Genomic DNA, 23,219 nt, shown 5'->3' with positions numbered 1-23,219 from the left:
GGGTGCAGGACAGCCAACGCCTCTCACCTGCGGCTCCAGGGCTTGGCACCACCTGGGCAGCAGCTGGAGAACCAGATCCGAGTCCTTCGCTCCCGTTCCAGCTCTCATTTCCCACAGCAGGCACAGCTCCAGGAACGTCCCAGCAGCTCCTGCTCCCAGCGCAGCACAGGGAATGTCTCCCCTTCCCCAGATGTGCCACAGGGAAGGGGTGGCTCAGCCCCAGGCTGTGTCAGCATCACACCTGCAAGAGGATCCCCCCTTCCCTGCCAGCATCCTGCCACTGCAATGAAAGATGGGGATAAAGCCCTGAGACCTGAGCCCTCCAGGAATGGCACCTGGACAGCTGAGAGCAGCTCCAGGGGAGAGGGGCAGGGCAGGGAGACTCCAAACTCCCCAGGGGCAGCTGAGAGCCAGGGGACGGCAGCAGCCCCTCCCTGGCTCATCCATGACCATTTACTGCAGCTGCTGCGTGGCCACCCAGCTGCATCCCCAGGACACAAACATCCAAAGCTTCCTCAGTTTTTCCCTCCCAACAGCAGCACATCCACAGCCCGTGTCCCACTCTGGCACAAGGGTCAAGCCACGGCATGTAAGAAAACCAAGTTCAGTTTCCACACATTTGGCATCCAACAGGCAGTAAAAAAAAAAAAAAAAGCTTTATATTTTATTTCTTGTAAAAATCTTTGAACACATGCAGACTAAAACCAGTGTAAGAAAGTCTCCACCATGTTTAAACAAATAACTATACTTAAATATAAGCGTCTGCAATTGACTGGTATAAAAATAAGGTACGTTTTGCTTTTTTACAGAAATCCTTTCTCCAGTTCTCAGCTCAATAAACAATACACAACTCTAATACATACAGTGAACCTGATCGTTTGCCACCTCTGGGATACTGCTAAGGTATTATGTGCAAAAGTTGGTAACAGTTTCTTTCCCAAAAGAAAAGTCTTCTACACCTTTCAGAAACCGAGATTTGGGTTGAAGCTGCCCCAGCCCCGTGCAGTCCCCGTGCCGTGCCGTGCCGCAGCCCGTGGGCTCAGCGCCGGTGCCGGCCGTGCCCCGAGCGGCCGCTGCCGTGGTGCTTCCCGCCCTTGTGGGAGCGCTCGAAGGAGCGCGAGCGCTCGCGCCGCTCCCGGTGGTGGCCGCGCTCGTGCCGGTGCTTCTTGGCCGCCTCCGAGTGCTCCCGGGATTTGCTCTGCGAGCGGGAGCGGGACTTTTTCCGCTTGTGGCCGTGTCTGCTGGCGCCCTTGAGCTCCTCGCGGCCGTGCTTGGCCTTGGCGTGGGGCGAGCCGTGGTTGTGGTGCCGCCGCGGGCTCGCGCTGTGGCTGCGCGAGCGGCTGCGCGAGCGGGAGCTGTACGTGCCCGACAGGCTCCGCCGGTTGTTGTAGCTGCGCGAGAGGAAAGGGTTACAGCGTGTGCCCAACACCAGCAAAGTCAAACAGAAATCGGCGCTCAGAGCTTCCAAGCTACTGGAAGAAATCAGACTTTGCCCCACAGGGATGAGTGAGGGAGGACAGAGAATGTCTCGGGACACACAACCTGCCCCATGGAAGGCTGGGGTCGGTGATGTGGCATTTAAGGTCATTCCAACCCCAACCACTCTGTGAGTCTTTTAGCTGAGCTCATTTGAAAACAAACAGCTCAAACTAAAACCAGAATGCAGCACCTTTTGTCCACCAAGGGTCTTCCCTCAACAGCAGATCACTAACTGGGTATTGCCTTTTTCCTTCAGCAATGCTTTGGGGAACACTGACATCCAAGCTGGCAGCCTCCAATTTAGATGTGAGCCTGAAAGGCAGCAGCTCTCACCGCATCCCCCTCTCCCCGTCCCAGGAGAGGGGCAGAGTCCTGAAGAGCCAGGCACTGCACCAGGGAGCACTGACACAAGGAAGCTGCCACACCTGGAGCACTTCTCCCCCTTCCAAGGGCACTGTGCTCCCAAAGACTGCTCTCACTTGTAATGGTACCCTTGTGAAGACTATCCAATGAGGGAAGACTAACCCCAGCCCACCTCAGACTCCTCAGGTACAGTGCAGTTAGGACAGGCTTAAGCTTCCATTTTACAGCCTGAACTCTTAAGAGCTGCTCCACACCCAGAACCAAGAGCCTGAAGTCAAGCCAAGCCTCCCCCCTTTTGCTGGGCAGCACTTGGGAGTGCCCCTGGCTCTGAGAAGTGCAAAGCCCTGCTGAAATACCCTGTATTTACAGGACTAAGTGTGACAAAACCCACGAGCCCCCCAGTGCAGCCCCCCAGCCCCACTCACTGCCTGCGGGGGGTGTGGGAGCGGGAGCGGGACTTTGTCCGGGAGCGGGACCGGCTGGCGCTTCTGCTGCTCCGGCTCCTCTTGCTCTCCTTCCGCAGCCTGCGGGACAAACCAGCACTGCTCAGGCACTGCCACCCCAGCGAGAGCTCCCCAGGAGCTCCCTGGGCTTCAGCTGAAAGCACTGCTACTGAAGCCTACTCTTACCAGGAGGAGAGTTTTACCTACCCGTTGTAAGGGCTCTTTGACGTTTGCTGCCTCTCTTCTGGCTCTTTTTTGATGGTTTTGGTATTCACAGACACTGGAGATTTCTCCTCAGCTTTTACTTCTCTTGGGGAAGCTAAGAATTAAATTTCAGTTCAAAGTTAGCTCTTTATTCATCCTTTGTCATAAACACACTGTACATCCCTGAGACACCTTCACCAGGACTTGCACTAAGTGTAGATATGAACTCCACAGCTATTATTTCATCCCATCTCTCCATTTATATTCACTCCTGGAATGGGATATTCATGGGGACACCCTCTGCCCATGAAGGAGGAGCAGCACTGTGACCTTCAGAGCACACAGCCAGGCTCACGTGGGACCAAAAGGTACAAAAAAAAAGCTGCCCTCGTGGCCCACAATACAGAATTGTTACCCTGACACTTATTTCCAATGCTATAGAGAAAGGATTAAGCCTGCCCAGCAAAACTACAGATTTCACCTTTACATTAATGGCACAAATACAAATGAGCAACAAATAAAATCATCTAGTCAGGATGTCAGTGTGTCTCTAGACAGCTGGTACAGCCCAGAGGTGGATTCCCCTTTCATGGAAGGGCTGTTAAGTCCACCACAGCTCCTGCTTTCAGACTCTCCCAACCCTGGCTCCCTCCTCACAGAAATGAAACACTTTCCTTGTTCAGTGAGAAATTCACACTTCCCAGCCCAAAGACCTCTGAAAACTCAGGACTCTTCAGGAGAAACCATGAGAGTTCAGACAGACTGGCAGTTCAAAATACATGCTCCAATTCATTCCCTCTGATGCCAAGGCAGTGCTGGGCCTGTCCCTCCCCCATTTCCTGCCCACCAGCTGTCTGCCCTCACTGCACCACACAGTTGCCAAGTACATTAAAAACAACCAGTGGAGGGAATTTTCACAGATACCTGCTGCAAAAAGGGGCCATGAAGGCTACTGCAGCACCCTCAAATCAAATCCAGAAAGGCTCTCTTCACATCACAGAACACACAGCAACTCCTGCTTCAGTCTCTTAAGGGTGCATATTATTCATGTATCACTCTCTTATCTGGGGAAATATGGCATAAAGCATCCCTTTTCCCTCTAATCTGGTTTTAAAATCTATGTTAAAAAAAAAAAATTGCCTTGCTGCTTCATTCTGTGAGAAAGCCTGAACTGCCTAACAGCTCAAAAAGCAAACCTCCTTTATTTTTACACAAATACTTATCACACAGTATCATGCAAGTTTCTGTTCAGAAAACAAGCTTACATGGTTTGGATGCAGGAGAAAAGCCACCCAGCGTTGAGAGTGCTGGAGTTCCATCTGGATTTAAACCTTTTGCCTTCAGTTTTGCTTCCTGTAGTGCCATTTTCCTCTTTTCTACTTCTTTATCCAGAAATTCGTAATTGGGCTGTGGAAGTAACAACCAGGTAAGAAGCTGAACTAATGTAATTCATATTTTCATCTCCTTTTACTGAGTTGGCTTTTAATGATCTGTCCAGTAACGTAACTTCCAGAATTTGTTCTCTCCTTCGAGGAACCTTCCCCATTAGTACATCTGTATTAGTCATTCCCAAACTTTTCTGGACCACCATAATTCAGCTCAAGCTGCACTGAGCCTCAAGCAAGAAAATCCAAGATGTCAAACTCACCTTCTTTCTGGTATAAAGCTTCAGAGTTGTTAGGCAGATCTCCTGAATCTCCTCTTCTGTGGTGCCAAAGAGCAGGAACCAGTGGGGACGGGTAGGCAGTGGGATCTGAAAATCAAACAAGGGGAAGCGTAATGGAGATTTCAGGCCAGGTTTGCTGAAGTATTTCCATGAATTTTCTTTAAGCCAGACCAGCAGCAGTGCTCAGGGCAGCCAGTGCTCACCTGCAGGGCTCTAGCAGCGAGGTAAATGCACGCGCACGCGATGGTCTCCGGCTGGAAGCGAACGAACACGTTCGTCCGGAGGCTGTCGTTCATGTAATTCCTAAAAAACAAAGCAGCAGAGGTCGGATCTCCGGTTTGCTTTTCTTTTAGAGGATAACAACACTGGAGACTCAATTGACTTTATTATTTTTTCTGTTGTTATATGAAACATGTGATTTCTTTTGGATGACTGTGTTGGATGTTTACATGTGTCACTTCGTACCAGTTTGCACCACTGCCACTGGTTTAAACCCAAGGCAGTAACGTACAGCAGTAAATTCAAGAAGTGTGGAATGGTTACTCCCGAGGTTAAATTATCCTGGGAAGTGTCCACTGAGTTACAATTTAACTACTTTGCATCCGTCCAGCTGATTGTCTTAAACACCAAAGGGTTTGTATTTAAAAATCAATGTAGAACTCAAGTGCCACCAGGAGAGCAAGGTGTATTTTCAACCTACCATGTTCCAGAGGCTACGTGCAACCTACGGAGTTCATAAAACTCCGACTGCATTTTAATTTTGTGTGCCTTGAGTCACATCAACTTCATCCAGGGAGATGCATCCCATTTGCTCACTATTGGAAAAGACCTGTGAGTTAGACCTGGACCCCCACTCCCCTGAGCTCCTGTTCTTGCACAGGGCTGGCACTGCCAAGCAACACACGCCCAGAGATACCGAGAACAGCAGAGTTCCACGGATTTCTAAATTCCCAAGCTATGGGAAAGAGGAACAGCAGTCAGCCAGTGAGGACTCTACACCCCCATGCCCAGCCTGGCTGCTAAGTGAACATGCTGCATGCACTGTCCTCCTCTGTTTAACTCAAGTTTAAATGTTAAATCAACTAAAGAAATGCTGGTAGAACCGTCCCCCACGTGTCCTTTAACATACAGCAGGTAGGCAACAAAGACATCGAGAAACAGTTGTAACAGTTACTTCTAGAACCAAATATACAAATCCTGGCGCCAGGACAGAACTAGGAGGTGCTGCCCGATGGCAGTGAACTCGCTGAGGCTTGCACTGGCTTGGCTGGAGAGAAGGGCAGCCAAAGCAGCCATCCCCAGGTCATGGGCTGAGGTGCAGAGGGCAGAGCTCTATGACTTACCAGCAGGGACTACCCTTCAATCAAAGAGTAGAAAAAAGAACAAAGTTAAATTGAGTTCTCCATTGCTACGCTGGAATCAAGCCATGAAAATAGTAAGCAGAAACAAGCACCACAAGATTTTCCAAATGTATTTGGGTGGTAACTTACATCTCATTGCTTTGCATAGGGATCAGTAGGCTTGTTATTTCTGCTACTATTTTCCTGGCTAGGAAAAGAATGGAAAACAGCAAACTTACCAGGCTGTCTGTACCAGGGTTTGATTACGTTCACATTCTAGGACTTGTAAATACATAACAATGATCTGAGGAATAAGGGGGGGAAGAGAAAAAAGACTCAGTTTCAACATATAAAGCAGGAGTAGGGAAGTAAATATATACATATGTTAAAAAAAAATAAAATCAAACACTATGCCCAAGCAATGGGGGCTCCTTCTCTCCAAGCACACACTCTCATGTTACCCACAGACAATTCTTATTTCACTACTTTTCCGTGCTTTTCACACCAGCCACCTTCACCCTTTCTAAGGGAAATGACTTCTACTAAAGTCAATAGGGCTGTTTGCCCAAGTACTCTGGCAAAACCACAATTAACTACAGAGGAATAAAGAGAAGAATCCAGGTCGTTCTGACACCTGTGTTTCTTGTTCCACAGCTCCCAGTGATGCCACCAAGGTAGAGTAAGAATTACAATTACATTATTGTTGAGAACTCACCTTATGAGGATGCTTGACATGAACACAAAATCCCAACTCCTTCAGTACCCTCCTTTCTGCTTTGATTACTTGATTTTTGGTGTTTATGTAGTTCTGATCAAGTATCAGGGGGCTTGGAGTCCTATAGTTTGCAAGAAATAAAATCAAAACTGTTTTGCATATCCAAAAATAACGGCAACTCTGTTTTCCCTTCCAACCAACTAATGGCAACAGAAACCGGTTTTCAACTCCTGCAAGCAAGTTTAAGCATTAATCTTGTGCTGTCCAAGTTTAGATAAACTAGTTTAGTTGCTGCTTTTGGCTAGCTAAAGATTAGATGGCTGAGATTAAAAAAAAAAAACCCTTCTGCTCCTGTGTATGCAAACTGCACTGCTCCAGCTGCTGGAAGGAGTTGGCTTGATGGGGCACGCCCAAGAACATTTCCTCTCTGTGGCAGAGGTGGCAGGAGTCCTTTGCCAGGCAAGATTTCAAAGCAGAAGTAAACCAGAACAGGGTTCTTACTGGTATTAAAGTAGCAACTCGTGCTTTAGAAATGGCAGTTTCCTATGCAGCTGGAAGAGCAGCTGAATCACCCTTCAGAGAAGCCAGCCCTGCCCTGTGATGTGCGAAAAGCTGAGTGAAGCACAGAATCAACCTGGGAAATGGGGACAGATCTGCCTGGGACTCTGGGCCTGCACCCTCTCCAGCCGTACCAGGGATGTTCCTGCTGTTTGCATTTGCAAAACAACAGCTCATTTAGAGAGAGATTTCAAACTCCAGCACAGTCAAGCCCTAATTCCTTCCAAATCCAACCCCTGAACTGTCCAGAGCATGTTTAACCACAGTAACCTTCTGTACACTTTATGCACAGGTGTCACACGCCATTGCATATTCTTTGCTTTGTCCGTGCTTAGACTCGACCTTTCAACATTCCACATGGGATATTTTAATCCACTTCCTCCTGAAGACAGATCAGCTTTTTCCCTGTAATATGCCTCACACATTCCATGTGCTTTCCAAAGCAGAATAATGTTTTTGCAGCTCATTATGCTCTAATAAACCACAGTCTGTACATGATACACCCCAAGCACTGGTGACAAATTTATTTTACATTACCTTCAAAAGAAAAAAAAGTAATGCAAAGTGGATTCAAAATACAGTTTTTGTTGTATCAGACAAAATATTTCACTGCCAACCTGCAAATTCCACGAGTGGATCTTACTTCTCTTCCCTGATAGGTCACAGAGCAGAAAAAAACACTCAAAAAAACAAGGTTCCCACCCCAGGAAGAAAAGGTCAATTTAATGACAAGGCTGGATGAGCTCCCCAACTTCAACAATCCAGTTTATGGCATGACCTCTGCAGTCACCTGGACAGACACGGATTGCCACGGGCAAAGGACACAACAAACCTCCCTAATGAAAGCATCTTGTTGTACAACCATGCACGTGAAGCATGAGCTGTCCCTGCTCTTCCCAAGGGGCTGAGATGCAGCGCCCAGCTCTGGAATGAACGACTGCAGCTTCCTGGTACAATTCAAGTACTGACTCATTATACAAATTACCAGGTTTTCCACGTTCCATCAGAGTAACTTCTCTAGTTAAGTGTGTTACTCTCACTCATCAGGAAAAGTTAATTTTCAGCTCCTCTAAATAAAACCAGACTTGGGGGATTTTTTTGTTTTGTTTATGGTTGGCTGTTTTTCTTTTCTCCCCATAAATTAACTGAAAAAGAAAAGGTTTTCAAGCCTCTTTAAGGTAACTACTTCAGTGAGGAGCTGATTTTGTCTGAACACTCCAGTACTACAGAGATGGGCTGAACACAGTGCTCTGGAGTGGGACAATGGAACAACCAAGCTGAGTTCTTCCCATCAGTGAAACTGATTCACTTCCAACCCATTCCTGTCAATTTTACTTGTGTTGATAATGTTTCCTTCAGTATTTCTCTCCTCAGTTTCATCTTGAGATCACTGGCATTAACAGGATCTGCAGAGCAGCATCCAGAGTGAGTTCAGGCATCCAGGCTGTTTGTTAGCAGAAAACTTCATCACAGGTAGGAGATCTTGGGTTAAACACTTAGGACAGCCATGACTTCCAGTCTATTAAAAAAATCTCCAGTGGGACTGCACAGGAGTCTGTTACTTCCTGCATCCCCTGAGAGCTCTGAAGTTAAGGTGGCTCCAAGTGCAGCAGGACAGACATGAGCCTTTACTGTAGTTTAAGTTTTCACTGTCCTCACACAGGGCCACGGGATCAGCACCAACAGTTCACACTTGGCACATGTTCCATAGCACAGGGACAGGAAACCCAACATACCAAGTGTGCTTTGCTTTACTCTGCTGTCCCACATTCCTTTGGTCACAAGTCCTAGAGACCTACAGCCCTAAGGAAGCCATGAAAACCATCAGTTTATCCAGACAAGATTTCCAAACAAATGCAACCTTTTATCCACTTATGGAAAAACAAAAATCCCCAGAAGGCTTAAGTGGTTTACTGCACCTTATTACTGGCAAAAGTCAAGTTCTCCACTGCATTGATTTGTTAATTTAATACTTTTGCCATAAAATCCGCAAGGCTGGTAAATAATCATTTACAAGTCAGAAACTTCAGAGATTCCCCTTTGAAAAACTTCTTTGCTTTCTACTAAGAAAAAAGAGGAACTTTGCCACTGCATTTGCTGCACTTAATTCTCAGTCCAAGAATTATCTTAGGGTCAAGTAAGAAACCAGAGAAAAAGAATTTGTAAACTTATATATGAAATATAAGCTTCAAACCCTGTACAGCCAAGGAGTCTTGCAAATTCTTACTTGGAATCTGTTCCTACAGACCAGCACTAGAGCTCCAGGCAAGACTTTATCTTTAAGAACAGAGCACACAGTGGCCCCTCTGGGAAGTCAATCAAACACTTAAGATGCAAAACTTGATTGGGATTTAGACTGCGTAACAACCCAAAAGATTAACACACACTGTAATGTGTTTGCAACAGTAAATAAATTAAAAATACCTTTTTTAAAAATCACTCTGACAAATGAGACCTAAGTTCTCCACACAGCTGCAGCTTCATTTGGTGCAATAATAAACTTTGATGGCTTTGACGTGACTAATACTTGGAGGAACAGTGCCCTGCGTGGAGTTTTGTTCCTAATGAGCAAAGCACTTGTGACAAGTACAGCAGAGCACCAGCACCTCATTTCAAAGAGCAGGTATCTGTTATGCTGGTCAGCAAAAGATCACCAGTTCTCTGTTTGTCTCCAGGATCACAAACACAAGCAGCACAGGTTTGCAGGACAGTCTGAAGGCACTAAGAATGTGTGTCATTAACGCAGCCCCGCTGCAGGGCCCCTGAGTGAGGAACAGCTGACTGAGCACCTCAAAGCACCATGTGAGATTACAGCACCACACGAGTCACATTTCCAGTCTCAGGACTTTCTGCAGCTTTCAGGCACAGTTAAAAGAAATATAATCAACTTCAAACTACATTCTACAAGTTAAACAACAGTTGCACTTTGCTCAGAACACAGAGGTTTTGGCACACAGTTATTTAAAAAGCAGTTTTTCCATAGTACGAGCTTTTCTCCATGCACACAAACATTTTTACATGCAGTTCTACATCACATATGCTCGTCAAAGATCCCAAAGAAAATATGCTTGTCCAAAACACTTATTTAGCTTTTTCTTACTTCTCAGCATTAGAAATACCACCTCAGTTGACTACATGTCTCATAAAAAGAAAATTCCAATGCAATTCCCAGTTCTGCAAACAGGTACATAGAAGGGACTGCTTACATCATAATTGATAAAAATGTACAAATTCAAGACTTCCGCACCCTTGTTTTACTGTGAATTCAAACTGCAATTATACAGAGCCAGAAAGTGGAACTAAGAACCCAAAACTGGTTAAGAAAGAAAGCAAAGCCTACCCAAACTACCCCAAATGTGTGCAGGTTAAGAGCTTCAGTTAACAGAAATGCTAGACTGAAAAAGAAAGTACAGCAGCCTGTTTCAGTTCTGGGTTGTGTGTGAGAGACTAACTATAGCCTAAGTGTTAGCTTCAGTAAAAAATAAAAAAGATTAAGCTAGTATTCTAAAAACCTGGACAGCAAAGAAAAAAGCTTATAACAAGATACAGGAGTTCTTCCAAATGGTTCACCAGCGGCCAACCTGTTAGTCCCCCGATTCCAGTGACCTATGCTCAGAGCACTGGCTTCTCCTTGGGGATTTTCGATACTTCACTCACTGTTGCCATGACGACAGCTTCATCTTTATGTACCACTCCACATCACCCAGGCTTTGGTAAATGTAGCTGGTCGCTGTATAGTCGGTTGCAAGGGAAAAAAGAGTTGAAGTTAATAACGTGTACAGGTGATGGAATTGTCAGCTTGTAAAAAGTACAGAAAAACGTTTACATCCTGCTTGCTAAAAAAAAAAAAGGGGAGGGGGTGTGCAAGTCTGAATGTCAGACTGCAGCATTTTTAAGGTTCATTTCATGCAGATTCACTCAGAATCGCAGAGCAACAATACCCATTTCTCCCGAAAATAATGGGTAGCAGTGCACGATTTCTCTGGACATGATGCACTTTAGGCACCACGTAACATGCACAAGTTGGGATTTGGAACAGGCTAGCTGGAAAGATTTAAATTCACAGGTTAAGTTCAGTTTCTCTGATCCTTCACACAGCACAAAGAAACAACTAATTTGTATTCTTGATGCAAAGAAAAGCAAGGCATATGATTAATTAACCTTCACTGCCTGGATGGAGGCCAGAACGTTACTAATCACTGAGCCTGCTCCAGTAATTCCAATAACCAGACTCCCTTAATAACTGCCAAGACAATCCCACTGAATTCACACCCGGCATAACTCCACACAGCTCTCCTGGGGCCATCAGGGATAACAGCTTTAAAAGCCAGACAGAACAAAGCTAAATTCCAAAGGATAACACCGACTCTTTCTTCTTGGATCTAAAACTAACTAGAACAGCACCAACAGGAGGCAATAAAAGCCGAAGCTCTGGCTTCAACAGAAGCATAACCAGGATAAAGACACCAACAAACAGCTGGTTTCCTTCGGGATTTCTACTCTGTTTCTCAGAAAAGGTTCAACAACACTGAAGTTTAAATTCCTGCCGTAACCTGGTGACACACGGCAGAGAAATAAAGTATGAATTTAACAGCGTAGCTGAAAACAAAATCCTTTTGTAGCTACAGAGTACCTAGAACTTTAAGCAATCAGCCACCAGAGGCAAAGTTGAAGCCTCCAATCCCAGACTGCAATACTGCTGCCCGACAAAATTAAGGAGATTTGTGTTTAACAGCAACTTAGAGAACTCCTTCCCTTCAACCACTCCTTGCTCCTTTCAAGGCATCGTTAATTTGCTTTACACATGAAAAATGTTGCTTTACACACAAAAAGCAGCATTAAGTCCTCATAACTTGGACAGCTCTACACCACCTGCACAGGCGCACGGCACCAGAACAACGCAGCTCACACTTTCTGCACCTAAAAATGCCTTCAGCCTCCCAGACTCAATGGCACATTCCTCACCATTAAAGCTGCAGACACTGCAGGCCAAATCAGACCTTTCTTCAGGTACTCTCTAAAATGGCTTTTTTTTGAAAGTAACACTATCACCACTGAAAATTCAGTTTCTTCTCAACAGGTACTTTCTTAGCACCACAACCACGCTTGGGCAGCCACAGACTAATGACAGAAAAGCATCACAACTGCTGAATACGCTTAAAAATCTGGAGAATACGCAGCAACTTGCTAACTAGCCACTCACACCTAAGACTACCTCACAACAACTACAAGACATCAAAAAAATCAACAAACAGACCTGAAACCACAACCATGAATGTAAAACTAGAACAATACCTGTCAACCATAACCTGTAGCTAAATCAACAACGAAAACGGGTCTACCACGTGAACAAAAGCAGAAGCAGCCGGGATTGCACTGTACTGCCTACACAGCAGCCAATGGGCACTCCCTTCTCAATTTTAGGTCGTTGAACTTAGCCTGGAAAAATACTGTGAATTGAGAACTGCAACGTACATTAGTGGTAACAGGTGCTTATGCTCATAACGAAGCTGATCTTACCTTTTTGCCCTTAACTGCCGCAAGTGATGGAACACGTTGATCACGTCCCTTATCCGACGAGGCGCCTCTTCGATTTTGGACGCGAGATTGATGCAGGCCATAGCAACAATCTGAAAGGAAGCCCCGTTTCCGTTAAGCAAATAGCTTTTAACCCAGATAAAATCAGAATTACATAACTAAGAAGCAAATCTGCCAGTCTGGAAGCGAGCGGCCTGTGTAGCGCGTGGCCGCCCCATCCGCCCTCCCCCGGTACCCTCGGGCCGCGCTCACCTCAAAGCTGTGCTTGACGAAGGACTTGGAATAGAAGAAACGATGGAACAGCACCTGCCCCGTCGCCATGGCCACCTGTGAGGGCAGAGGAGGAGGAGGGAGAAGGAGCCGAGTCAGTGCCCTGGCCCAGCCGCCGCCATTTTGTGTGAGGCACCGCCGCCCCCCCGCGCCGCCTCACGCCCTTCCCGCCGCCACAATGGCGGCGCCCGCCCTTCCCTTCCCTTCCTCCCCTGCCCCTCCGCAAGCCCCGGCAAGGGCTCACCTGCGGCAGCCGCAGCAGGATCCCGGCCGCCTGGATGAGCTCGCAGCCCAGGATGCGCAGGTCGGTCTCGCACTGCAGGTCCAGCCCGTCCTGCATGGAGGGGGTGGGCGAGAGGCGCTCCTCGGGGATCAGCGAGTGGTCGATGGTCAGCGATACCTCGGAGTAGAGCCGGTCGCCGATGAGGATGCCCGGGGCGGCGGGGGGCGGCGGGACGGGGGCGGCAGGCGCGGCGGGGCCCGGGTGCGCGGCGGCCATGGCGGCGGAGCGGGCGCTGGGTCTGGGTCCGCTCCCGGGAGCGGCCGCGCGCCGACTGCGCGGCCCCGCGCGTGACGCACCCACCAGCGCCGCGCGCGCGGGGGACGGCGGGAAAAAAGAGTCCGCGGGACACGCCCCGGGACCGGGAACAGGGAACGGGACCGGGACAGGGATCGGGAACGGGACAAGGATCGGGACCGGGACCGGGTTTAAACCGGTGCAGAGTAACTGGGTGTGCGCCGCAGCAGCGAGGGAGCGGGAACGATGCTGGATAAACTGCGGTGTAATCACAGCTGAAAAGGATCGTTCAGGGTCAATCCACTGCTGCCGTGTCATGGGCGGAGACACGGTACAGAATAGGTATATAAAACACAGAAATAGTGCTTAGGTGGTTAAGCAGGCCTCGTGTCCTGGATCAAAGCCCTGTCTTAGAGCTTTTGGTGCTCGAAATACGTCACATAAAAAAAAACCCCAAACCTGAATAAAAAGAAGGTGACTGTGGGCAAAAGGTGGGCTGCGCCGTTCCAGACGGGAAACGTCCAGCGGAAAGTTACCTCCAACTTCATTTATTAAGGAAAAGCAAAATAAAAATGAACCAGCTCCTGCAGTTTTAAACGCTGTGGGTAATAAATTCACAATAAATGAAACATTCCCACATGGAGCAGCCGCTTACCGCCCTCACGGCGGAAGAGCACAGCGGCCGCGCACGCCGCACCCGCCGCTGCCTCCGGGTACCGCGCGCCCGAACGCCAACCGGGCGGCGCCAGCGGTGGCTCAGCGCTCGTGGCCAGGCCCGCCTGTCGCGACATCCCCCGCTGTCGCGACCACACGGGACGCGGCGAGCGGGAAAGCCCCGGCGGTTGCGTCACTTCTGGGAAGGGCCGCAGCACAGCCCGCGCCGCGCGCCGCAGATCCCTCCGCCGCCGTAACCGCACGCGCGCGCTAACTGGGAAATCCCGCCCCCCGCGCCGGCCGCGGCCTCTGATTGGCTCGTTGGGTTTGAGTGGCACCGGCCCCTCAGAGGCCGTGCCCGCCATGTTGTGTGGGGAGCGGGCGGCGGCCCCGCCCCGCCCCGCCCCTGTCCTCGGGGGTCTCTCGGGAACGGTCAGAGACTCCCAAGAGGTTGGAAAAAACCTCCAGGATCGAGTCCGAGCGGTGCCTGTTCTCCACCTTGTCCCCAGCCCAGAGCACTGAGTGCCACATCCAGGCCTTCCTTGGGCACCTCCAGGGATGGGCACTCCACACCTCCCTGGGCAGCCCTTGCCAAGGCCTGAGCTCCCTTTCCATGGGGAAATTCCTGCTGATGTCCACCCTGAGCCTGCCCTGGCCCAGGCTGAGGCCGTTCCCTCTCCTCCTGTCCCTGTTCCCTGCGAGCAGAGCCCGACCCCCCCGGCTGCCCCCTCCTGTCAGGGACTTGTGCAGAGCCACAAGGTCCCCCCTGAGCCTCCTTTGCTCCAGGCTGAGCCCCTTTCCAGCTCCCTCAGGATCCACGGGATCAGCCGTGAGGAGGGGGCTGAGGTGCTCGAGGTCTGCTCATCCTCCTCACAGGGTGTGGAGCAGCGCCTTATTTTGTGTCATGGTTACAGTCATTAATAAACTTCCCCATTTTTACAAGCACGTCCTTTAGAAAGCTCTCCACAGTGTGATTTTTACCCTTCTTTTCCAATTATAGTTTGGGGCTTGAAAGTCTGTAACTATCACCAAAGTAGTTAACGGAAATAAAGCATTTAGTTGGGAGCAGTTATATGTGCAGGTTCATGACTCAGCAGCGATTCTGGCTGTTTGGAAAGGACGCTATTTATTATTCAGTTATTTGGAAGAGTTCACCCAATTTTCCTGGCCCTTTGACAAGCTCCCCTCCTATAGCCGTGTGCTGTACAATCCCTGGGATTTTAAAAACAATTTTACAGGGAATAAAAAAAAAAATCTCACCACCAACCTGGAAGAGCACCGGCCTTTTAGAAACCTGGAACAGTCTTTGGAGTTGTCGTAACAGAGCCAAAAAAAGTCCTGTGAACCCACAACACTGGTGCTAAACACCTCTGCAATGGCAAAAAGCAATTTACAGCCCACGGAATGCACTGAAGGTTAAAGAAATAGTAATGAAAAGGAGAGCTGGGAAAAGTTGAGTCAGTTCTCTGACCCTCAGATTATTCTGAAGTGAAAATCCTGGGTTTACGTGGTATTTGCAGAAGGCGAGCAGCACTTTCCATTTCCCTCCCACCGCGTGCCAAAGGGGCTGGAGAGGAGGAAAAACGAGTCATGGAAGCAGCAGGTGTCAGCGCAGTGGAATTTGCCCTTTTTTTTTTTCGCCCATGCACACACCCATCATTTATTGGTTTTAATGTGCTCCAGTTTTCCAGGTTACACGTTGATATTTCAAAAAGCTCAAAAAGAGATTTGTATTTGCTCTTCTTCCGCAGCTCAACGCTCCTGACCGTTCTTACCGATCCTTGATGTTTTTATGTGGATGTTTTTGAACTCAATAAAGATGAGCAGTGCCTTGTCCCCTCGGCAGCAGGAGCAGTGCTTTGTTGCCAGGACACTGCTGGAAAACAGCATCAATCAATAATTGCTGCTTGAGTCATGATGAGGCATTAACTAGCCTGGTTCTCCTGGAACCCTTCGGCCTGGAACTCTGCAGGCCACGGAAGCTCCTCTTCAAATCAGTTGTACACAAATGTAAACTGATTTTGTTCTTCCAGGTGTCTGATTGCAGTGAGAGACACCAAAGCTGAGCGACAAAAAAAAGGGAAAAAACAAAACACCTCATGGAAAGCGAGTTTTGGACATCCCAAACCCTCCTTCTGGTGGTCAGTGACATCACCTCAGTGCCTAAATCCCTCAGGATTTACAGGCTTGGCAGCAAATGTTTCCCGGAACAAAATACAAAGGGTTTCTTAGCAAATTACTACAAATTACAGTGTGCAATTACCTTAACAAAAAAGAAAGGATTATTTTGGGAAAATAAGAATCCTTGACGACAGAAAAATCTGATTTCCTTGAGGAATGATGGCTGTAAGAAAACAACGTGACAGGAATTTAGGCAGGAAACTATTTTGACATGAGCTGATATCTAAAAGTTTCTGCTGTCATATCAAATAGACAAGACTCAGACAATGCAGAATATGCTTAGATCAACTTACTGATCAATTTACTCATTGAATTCTAAAATCTCCAAGTAAAACATTAGTTGAAAGTTGTGTAGTTTTTTTAAAAATCAAACAATTTAGGAGATTGACTTTAATTCTTCATGCTGAATGTGATAAATTAACTGAGAATCTGGAATTCTCTTCCATCTCAGTGATAAAAATGTGCATTATCAGCTCGAACGGGACTTCTCATGGCAAGTACAGCCCCAGGATGTGTCGAGTACTGGGTTTGCATTGAGATAAAAGTTTGGTGCCAAAAAAACTTGGCAGTGGGATTTATTCCAGCTGGATAAACAGTGTGTTGCTCTGCCAAATTATAACTTGAAGAGAAATTCGTTAGATACCTTTATGAGAGATTTACAGAGACTCCAATTTTGGGCTCTGAATTAACAGCTCAGAGGAACAAGGAGGATTATTTGAAATCGTTCCCAGAGGGCGAGTTCTTTAAGCTCTTACTCACTGGTTTTGAAAGAGAAAAGAGGAACTGAGCAGGGGAGTCACACCCTGCAGTTTGCACCGTGAGTAACTGGGTGTGAAACCAGGGGAGCAGGGATACTCTTGGCCATAGATGTTTCTCTGTTTCAGGTTAACTGAGCCTTTACCTTCCACTCCCCAAATCCCTCCCTCCGTGGTTTCAGTGGAATTCCTCTCACTCATTTCTTATTTACTGCAGCGGAGGCACAGCTGGTGACTGGCTTAAAGTCTTTATCAAGAAACGATTTAAACATTGTTCATGTATGAAAGCAGGGTTTTTTTTCAATTATTCTGTCATCTAGAATGTAAAATACGCTGCATTAACTGGAAAATCTCTGCTCTTCAAATCTCATACTCAAGGCACAACATTTGTTGCTTTCTGTTTTCTCAGTAAATCTGCATTTCTGTGAGTGTTACACAGCTTTTTCAGAAGATTTAGTGCCTAAATTAAGCCTGTTTCTCTCAGTTCATGAGTCTATGGACTCAAGGCTTCAAGTTTCTCATCACAACATACACAAATTGCTTGAACTTCCATCAAAGCAGTGCAAGGCATTGGGAAAACAAGGAAATAAGGAATACTCACCATGTATTAAAGTCAGTTTTTCCTACAGACTGATGTTCACTAGCTCACCTATCTGCAACAGTAGTATTAATATAAATAAATACACAAATATAGCAGTTTGATGCATTTGCAAACTGAACATCAGGCTTGAAGTCACTGAAGTTCAAACCTGTTTTACAGCACATTTAGAACTCAACCCTGCTTTTCTCCTTGAGACATGCTGGTATGCCAGGAAAAGCATTTGGAATTTGATTTATTGGACCTTATCAAGTCCTACTGAGGTGTAGATCAGTGACAGTAATGACCTTTAAGGCTGGATCCCTGGGCTTCACTGCCTGGAGAGGTTGGGTGTGAGCAGCTTTAGCTCTTCCACAGGGTGTGTTTGTGCATGGCCTGGCCACGAGCAGCTGGAATTCTGTGTGGGCAGATCCAGAAGGTGGAAGGAGAGCTTTGCACTGGTGTCGGTAATTGCCCCGAAGTATGAGGGTGATGTGGTGACATCTCTGCTGCCGGCTGCCTCTGGGGGCAGGTGGTTTCTGCTGTGCCCCGGGTTTGACTCAGCACTGCCAGTGACGCCCGAAACCGTGAAGGTGTGACAGAAACAAACAGGCTGCTTCACATCCCCGCAGTGGCACAGCTCCATCCCTCGGCACAGTCAGTCCTGCGGGGTCACAAACGCTTCTGGCCACCTTTGAGAACGGGGACAAACGCACAAGCAGCCCGGGTGACATCCCTGCCAGTACTTGAAATCCCATCTGGCCCAGTGAAGCTGCCATGGGTCTGGTGGTGTTCCCAGCTGGGGGTAAGCAAACTGGGAAAACAGCACCTGGGAGAGGATGACATCAAGCACGGACCAGGTTTCCAAACCCACTCTGCTTCAGCAAGAGGCTCTTGCACCCTGGATCGTCCTGATGGGGAAAGGCCTGAGCTGGGAACGTGCCCGGGTTTGTCCTTGTGTGCAGTCCCCTCCTGTGTCCTTGTGTGCAGGTGTGGGTGTCCCCAGCCTGCCCCAGCTGAGCGGTGCAGGAGGGAGCGAGGAGGTGCAGGTCAGGGGGTTAAGCTGGAGCAGGTCCCAGCAGAGCCACTGGCACAGGGGGGACAGACGAGAACAGGCTGTGTCCTGCAAGGCTCACGTCAGGGACAGATATAGCTCTGGCTCTGGCAGGAGGACATTTGTCACTACAGTGAGAGGCCTAAACTATTTTTAGAGCTTTCCTCATGAGTCTGCAGCTTTGAAGGACAGAAAAAGAAAGATGAGGCTGGCTTGGCTGGCGAGGCTCACCTGGCTGTCGTGGGGCGGGAGCTGAGGAATGTGTGCCAGCAGGGACAAGCCACCTCCAGGAGCTGAGGAGCACGTGGACATGAACAAGCCACCAAAGGCAGTTCTGTCATGACTGTGGCACTCAGCCTGCACTCAGTGTTGGGGAAAATGAAACAGGAAAGCCTTATAAATATGATTGCCTGACAAAAGATTTTGGGAATGTGAAAACTATAAGCGACATCAAAATGAAGGCCACCTTTGAGATACCAAGTCTTAGTTACTGAACAACTGGAAAACAATGGTATGGCTGACTGAAGGTAATCCCCTCTTGATGGAACAATACCCTCTGCTTGCAGGCAGGTCCAAGGGTCAGAGCAGACCCTACTAGCTCAGCAGAAGGGGTCCAAAGAGTAGTTTTTAGGAGTTAAGATGTAACACTCTATGGTAATATAAGAACTCTTATAGGCTGTATGTAAATGCTATAGGATTTGTATCTTGTATTAGATTGGTTAGTGACAATTAGAATATTCAGTACAGAAGATGATTTATTGTATTGTAACCAGGACTTCACCATTCCACTCTTACTTACTCCCTTACCCCCTTACTCTCTTACTTGATTCCACTCTTACTTACTCCCTTACCCCCTTACTCTCTTACTTGATTCCACTCTTACTTACTCCCTTACCCCCTTACTCTCTTGATTCCACTCTTACTTACTCCCTTACCCCCTTACTCTCTTACTTGATTCCACTCTACTTACTCCCTTACCCGCTTACTCTCTTGCTCTCTTGGGCCTGCTCAGAGCTGCCAGCTGCAGCTCTAAGCAGTGCCCCTGTACCCACGCCCTTTGCAATAAACCGCATGTTCCAAGATCTGACTTCAGAGATCTCTCGTCTCCGTCCGTCCCGACCGTCCGACCCACCCAAGCTCCTACACTCAGCCTCCTGAGGGAGCGACTGCAGCGTTCCAGTCCCAGAGCCCCCTCGCTGTGCAGCAGGAGCCACAGGTGCCTGTCCCGGCCAGGCTGCTGGGACACAGCGCGGCTCTGCAGCGTTTGCGAGCCCAGCGAGGCCCCGTGTGAGCACCCCGAGGCCACAGGCCCCGTGTGAGCACCCCGAGGCCACATCCTGCTGCGGGGACAGGGCTGTCACCGAAACCCTCTTATCTGATGGCCTGCAGAGCAGCTGCGCTGGGACGGAACTGGCGAGCTGCAAGCAGCCCACCGGTGCCAGCAGGTGCTTCCCCTGCACAGACACAGCCGGTACAGAGATGCTTCACCTCATGTAAATACCCAGCAAATCGTTCACCACTTCACCGCTTGCATATTTGCATTTACTGAGCTGTGATCAGCCCAGGGTGAGGGTAAGGCAAGGGCAGGGAGAGCAGCACTGTCTGTGTGCATGGTCAGAGGAACCAGGGAGGCTCTAGGGCTGCTCAGATGTGCTCTGGAAGGGCTCTGAGGGGCTGACACCCTCTCCTGCTCTGCTGCTGGGTTTTTGTGGCCACAACTCACTGCTGTGGTAGTGAGGAAGAGCTCTTTGTGTGTATAAATGAAAAAAGCTGCTTTAATGTTAAACAAGTGGTTACTTCTATCATCCAAGTGCTAAAATACCAGTTGGCAAAGCAAGGAGGGCACAGAGCAGAGTGAGTGTAGAGCTGGGGGTGCTGGCCCCTTTTCTCCCTGCAGGAATGAATTCCTGTCATGGTCTGTGAGCTCTTCAAGCATTTTTTTCACAGCTTTGCAAATTTGTTCTGCTTTTAAAGCATTTTCAAGTGTCTCCTTAACCTCAAGAGGTCTTTTATGCTATTTTTTCCTCCTCAGAGAATGATTCACAGCAGAAAGATCAGGGCCATCAGGTCCTTGCCTCTTCATCTACTGCTCTGTCAGGGACTTTATTTCTCCTGCAGTATTTGAGTGAAATCTCCACTGAACTCTGAGTCAGTGGTGAATTTCCCATTGATTGCAATAAAGTGTGAAATTCTGTCCTTACGGGCGGAGCGGGGCAGTGCAGGAAGGCAGCACAACCTCTTTGAGGTGTGTCTCACACTGACAGAAGGAAGAGGGTGAACTCTGTCAGGATATTGGGAAGGAATTGTTCCCTGGGAGGGTGGGCAGGCCCTGGCACAGGGTGCCCAGAGCAGCTGGGGCTGCCCCTGGATCCCTGGCAGTGCCCAAGGCCAGGCTGGACATTGGGGCTTGGAGCAGCCTGGGACGGTGGAAAGTGTCCCTTTAAAGGTCCCTTCCAACCCAAACCATTCCATATAAAAGCTCATATTGTACCTCAACATTCCAGAATGTGAAACAGCTTTTACTGTTATATCTTACTAATGATCTTTTGACAGACTTCACTGTGGTCTGGGGTTAACTAAATGCCAAAATGTAATTCCATTAGCGATTTACCTGTGGTGAATTTTACCGGCTTTGTTTATATAGGACAGCTGTATTTGTGGGCTTTTCAAGGGGTTGTTTGCCATCTAGTGGGTTGCTGGGATTTTGCAGAACAGCCTCAGGATGGTTATTTTTGTGTCACCCCCTCAGCCACGGGACGGGCAAAAGGAACATGGACAGCAAGAGCCTCCCCAGCAAAGGGAGGGGAAATCAAAGTGAGAATGTGTGGGCAAGATTTTCCTTACTGATATAACAGCAGCAATACTGAACACCCCCGGATATTGCCAGCCAGCCCATGAGCCATTTGTAAATAAAAGAAATTGGTTATTTGAAGTAATTAGTTATAGGTGTCAGCAATAAGCTCTCTGTCCCCAGAACACCAAGAGAAAATTGGCTTTTAAACATACCGAAGGTGTACATTGCCAGGGTGCAGTGGTGTATAAATTTAGTCTGGGATATTCATGTCTCAGAATATTTTCAGTTCCTGTTAGTTAAGGGAATTACGCAAGGGAATAAAATGAATTTTAAAAAATCATGTTAATAGGTCATTTATGAGGATGTGGGAAGACATTTTGTTCAAGGATTGACAGAGACAGGGATGTCTGCCTTTATGAGCAACGTTCCCCACAGTGTACAGTATCATGTATTAGAGTAAGGCTTTTCTTTAATATCTATGTCTCCATTTAGTCAACAGTATGGAGTAATTCTGTCACTCATTTTTGGAACAAATCAGAGTCTGAACTCTGAGATTCCTAAAGATGCTTTAAGCCTTCTCTAGTTTCTGGAAAGACTGACAATATCATTTTCTAGTATTTCCCTAAATTATTAAAGAATGGGTTTTGGCAAGTATATATAATAATAATGCTCAGCAATCTCTGCAAAGCCTTTTCCAAAGTTCAGGTGAAAGAAATCCTCTATAATAAATTCCTGAGCAGTCTCTTTTACAGGGCCCTGCACCCAGCAGGAGGCAGCGCTTTACTGCAAAACAACCCAAAACTTCACAACATTTGTGAGTGACCTCAGGTAAAACTCAATTTTGAGGCGAATTAAACTGGAAAAAATCAAAATAACACCCACGGTGTGGTGCCTGTCTCCAGCAGCTTTGGCAGAGGCTGTACAGAAGTTAGGAGTGGATCCTGCAGTTCTGATCCTCCCCCAAACAGGAGAGGGAGGCCGAGGGGCTCAGCCCCTCCAGGGAGAGGGTGGGAAGCTCAGGGGTCTTTAGGAGAGAAATTCCAAATTCCTCCTGCACTAGTTGCAAATAGAACTGTACTAATAAAGGATTCTGTCAGGTTCAAAAGGAGTTAATTCTGATTTAGTGGCCCTTTTGTGCCTGCAGGTATTGCCAGGAGGGCTGGAAGAAAGACTTTCTGACCCTGTTGGGCAGCAGAACAAGACTCGTGGTGATTCTACACTCAAACCGTGCCAGATGCCTGCTGTGGTGTCACAGTGGAGCCCCAGAAGGGATCAGCATCATTCAGTTGTTCCCTTAAAGCCCATTTGCATACATCATTATCAAGAGAAAAGTCACCATTTACTATAATTGTCATCTTTACTGCACTGGAGCTTAATAGAAGAGCTGAGTGACTCAGGCAGCTGAAAGCACTGGAATCTCAGCCATGCATGGAGCAGTTCTGGCTCTCCCATGCCCCCCCCACACCAAAGCACCCAATTCAGGGTTTCAGACTGATGGATTTCACAGGCTGGGCTCCCCCAAATTATTGCCCCTTCCCTCTGTCACTGGAGCAGAGCAAGGCTGTCCCTAAAGCTCTTTGCTCCTTTGGGATAGCACCAAACTCTAGGTGCCGGACACTCACCTGCTTCCCTTGGGCAGCCAGAGCAGCACCTACAGGGAGGTGGGACCAGCTAGGACCACCTCCTGAACCCCAAAACATCTGGATATGAGCATTCATCTTGCTCCTGGGATTCCTCTTGAGGAGTCCAAGACCAAGCAGGCCACACCACAGCTTTCTCCAGGTCACCACCCAGCTTCCAGCACATCCAGGAGCTTCATGGATCAGAGCCAAGCACCTTGTTCTTTTAGGTGGACTTTTCCTGCCGAACATTTTTGGCCTGTGAGCCAAAAATCTCACCACCCAGCAGTCCTGAGCCACAATCCCCTCCTTCCATCAGCAAATCCTGCTCTTCCTCTCCATGCCCATTTTATCACTCTGGCACCTGCGCATTACTGCGTAAACCCCTGCAGCTGAATCTCCGTCAGCACAGGAGCCCAGGCACTCCCCTCTCTATGCCCACCTCTCCAGGAGTTCAGAAAGCCTTGTTTGCTCCACGATTTATGGGAAAAT

General features: G+C 48.1%; 1 protein-coding gene across 1 annotated transcript; it reads right to left on the bottom strand.

Moving 5' to 3' along the window:
• Nucleotides 1-651: 651 nt before the first annotated feature.
• CCNL1 (cyclin L1) lies at nucleotides 652-13,090 on the bottom strand. Its single transcript, XM_048314342.1, has 11 exons — nucleotides 12,821-13,090; nucleotides 12,559-12,633; nucleotides 12,289-12,398; nucleotides 6,211-6,331; nucleotides 5,735-5,799; nucleotides 4,359-4,458; nucleotides 4,138-4,242; nucleotides 3,755-3,896; nucleotides 2,493-2,604; nucleotides 2,268-2,366; nucleotides 652-1,391 (listed from the first exon to the last, which is right to left on the bottom strand). The coding sequence occupies exons 1-11, from the start codon at nucleotides 13,073-13,075 to the stop codon at nucleotides 1,040-1,042; spliced, it is 1,536 nt and encodes a 511-aa protein (XP_048170299.1). The 5' UTR covers nucleotides 13,076-13,090; the 3' UTR covers nucleotides 652-1,039.
• Nucleotides 13,091-23,219: the final 10,129 nt, after the last annotated feature.

This window comes from Corvus hawaiiensis, chromosome 10 (assembly GCF_020740725.1).
Source record: "Corvus hawaiiensis isolate bCorHaw1 chromosome 10, bCorHaw1.pri.cur, whole genome shotgun sequence".
In the NCBI taxonomy this organism is placed as follows: domain Eukaryota; kingdom Metazoa; phylum Chordata; class Aves; order Passeriformes; family Corvidae; genus Corvus; species Corvus hawaiiensis.
Note: the sequence above shows the minus strand (reverse complement) of the source record. Positions and strands in the feature narration are given on the sequence as shown.